Source organism: Nanorana parkeri, unplaced genomic scaffold (assembly GCF_000935625.1).
Source record: "Nanorana parkeri isolate BGI_ZX_2015 unplaced genomic scaffold, ASM93562v1 scaffold786, whole genome shotgun sequence".
NCBI classification, from domain to species: Eukaryota; Metazoa; Chordata; class Amphibia; order Anura; family Dicroglossidae; genus Nanorana; species Nanorana parkeri.
Window position 1 is genome coordinate 489,884 of NW_017307054.1, and position 2,210 is coordinate 492,093.

The 2,210-nt window shown below is 44.8% G+C and overlaps 1 protein-coding gene and 1 non-coding gene across 2 annotated transcripts in view; one reads left to right on the plus strand and one right to left on the minus strand.

Annotated features, from left to right (window-relative positions):
* The first annotated feature begins 1,078 nt into the window (after positions 1 to 1,078).
* Positions 1,079 to 2,210, plus strand: part of TET3 (tet methylcytosine dioxygenase 3) — an 85,924-nt gene continuing 84,792 nt past the window's right edge. The window contains exon 1 of the mRNA XM_018564842.1: positions 1,079 to 1,456. Within this exon, the coding sequence (XP_018420344.1) occupies positions 1,079 to 1,456 (378 nt within the window). The remainder of the gene's footprint in view (positions 1,457 to 2,210) is intronic.
* On the minus strand, positions 1,647 to 1,718 carry TRNAE-UUC. The gene has a single exon. It is a non-coding gene; the product is annotated as a tRNA-Glu (tRNA).

The window sequence follows — 2,210 nt, forward strand, 5'->3', positions numbered from 1 at the left end:
GGGGGGGGGGAGGAGGGACGACCTGCTTGTACAGTCCCAGCAGCCTCAGAACAAAGAATCCAAGGGGTTCTCTGTCCTGTCACTGATAATGAGCCATTAGCTCTCAGTGTGTTGGCCCTTAGTCTTTGGTGTGTATTGCATGTATTTTTGGTGGATGTAATTGTGTTTATACTGTATGCAGGGTGCTTTGTGTTCATGCATCCCCAGCACTTGTAGGGCCCTCCTGTCTGTTTATATATAGACAAAGTTTTTGCAGTGGGACTGGGAAGTTTTGTTTATGCTGACCGGGGTCTGTGTTTCAGCTAATTGTTCATTCTGGTTGATTTTATACTTTTATTTTGTGCTTTGTGTGTGTGTGTGTTTTTATGTATGTTTTTGTAGGGTGTTTACATTGTACACATTTCAGTGTGTAATGCCGTGCTGTCAAATGGTCTGCCGCAGCTTCCAGACCGGTCCGGTATCCTGGAGATGTTATCTGAGCTCGGTATTAAGGATTTCAAAGTTTTAAACTTCATGTATAAGTTGAAATAGCTGCAAATTCCACATCAAGTGTCATTGCCTGTACATGTCACAGTCGAATGTATGCATTTGGTTTAAAAGTTTGATTTGAAGTTGCCGTGAAAACCTGACCAGCTTCTGACCCACAGAATATGTTCCTCTGTTTTTATAGGAAACCTTTGCGGAAGACTTGGTATACCTTCTTTTCATCAGGATAGTAGAGTGCACGCTTTACCTCTGCTTTCGTCACCATGAGCTGTCAGGGGGGAAAGGGAAACCTCCGGGAGATCCGCTCGCGCTTCCCTTTAATACGTCTGCTGGGCTGGGATAAGAGGAATTTGGGGCTCTAGAAGGACCTTTTTCCCCCCATGCAAGTTTACCCTAAACCAGGCTTTTCATCCAAATGAAGGGACCTAAACGGTGTATCACATCTCAAAGTTTTTTAGCAATAGTTCATAGAACTAGATAACATTTACCTGACCCCACACACCGGTCGGCCTTATGGTCTATTAGCAGATCTGCTGTTGTAAATATTGCATATTGGGGAGTGGGGGGGGGGGTCCTCGAAGTTGGCAGCGCAATGATGGAGACCCAGCCTGCCCTTGTGCCTCACATGGGGTCTCAAGATATATATGACTTCTGTGATGATGCAGAATCTCTCGAGAGGCTGAAGACTGTGCAGTTACCGGCGGAGCTGGTGCAGTTACCCGAAGAGAAAGCCGTTGACATTGGCGGCATGGTTGATGGCAGCTCCTTTGGCGGCAGTAGTACCGCGGAGAAGGCAGAGCAGCCCCATAAGAAGAGGAAGCGATGCGGGCTCTGTACACCATGCCTGAGGAAAGAACCGTGTGGAGCCTGCTACAACTGTGTCAACCGGAGCACCAGCCACCAGATCTGCAAAATGAGGAAATGTGTTGAATTGAAAAAGAAACGCGTGGTGCCATTGAAAGGGTTGGAGGTGAGCAGACACACTACTTTCTTTATTTCATGATTTTATGTTTTACGGTGGTTGGTCTGGAACTAGAAGCATACTTCTGCTACACAATATATGAATAATTGTAACCTTTGTAGCTGCAAGGGAAAAAAAAAAAAAGCAAATCCTATTTACAGCTCTGTGTTTAAACCCGTCCGCAAGTGTAAAAATGTACTTCCCATACCGGGAGTCGAACCCGGGCCGCCTGGGTGAAAACCAGGAATCCTAACCGCTAGACCATATGGGAGCTTGCTGCCGAACGGCTGCTGCATGTAGTCGCAGTGCACTTGACAAGGCCGAGCCTACGCTGCTCGATGCTGGAAATGAATTGCTACATAGAGGAGGGTTAAATGTCAGCACTACACGAGAACTGCAGTTATCCTGACGTGCCCGCTACAGATGTACGCTTCTCAGCTGAGAGCGCAAGTTTTTTATTGGTCTTTTACTTGTGTAGTGGGAGGAGTTGAGCATCACTGGGGTGCATGTGGAACGTGACGTGCAGAAATGGAGTTTTGACATCCGTTCATTTTATGTGATAAGTGGAATACCCCTGTACCCCTGGTGCCTCTCAGCTCGGATATTCATTTACTTTGGTGTTTTATTATATAAAGTTTGGCTTTACAAAGAATAATTTCATGTTTTGTTGGCTTGATGATACAAATGTATATCTGTGTATGTGTATAGTATTATTTATTATTGTTTGTAGTATTATTATTATTATTATTATTATTATGTATTA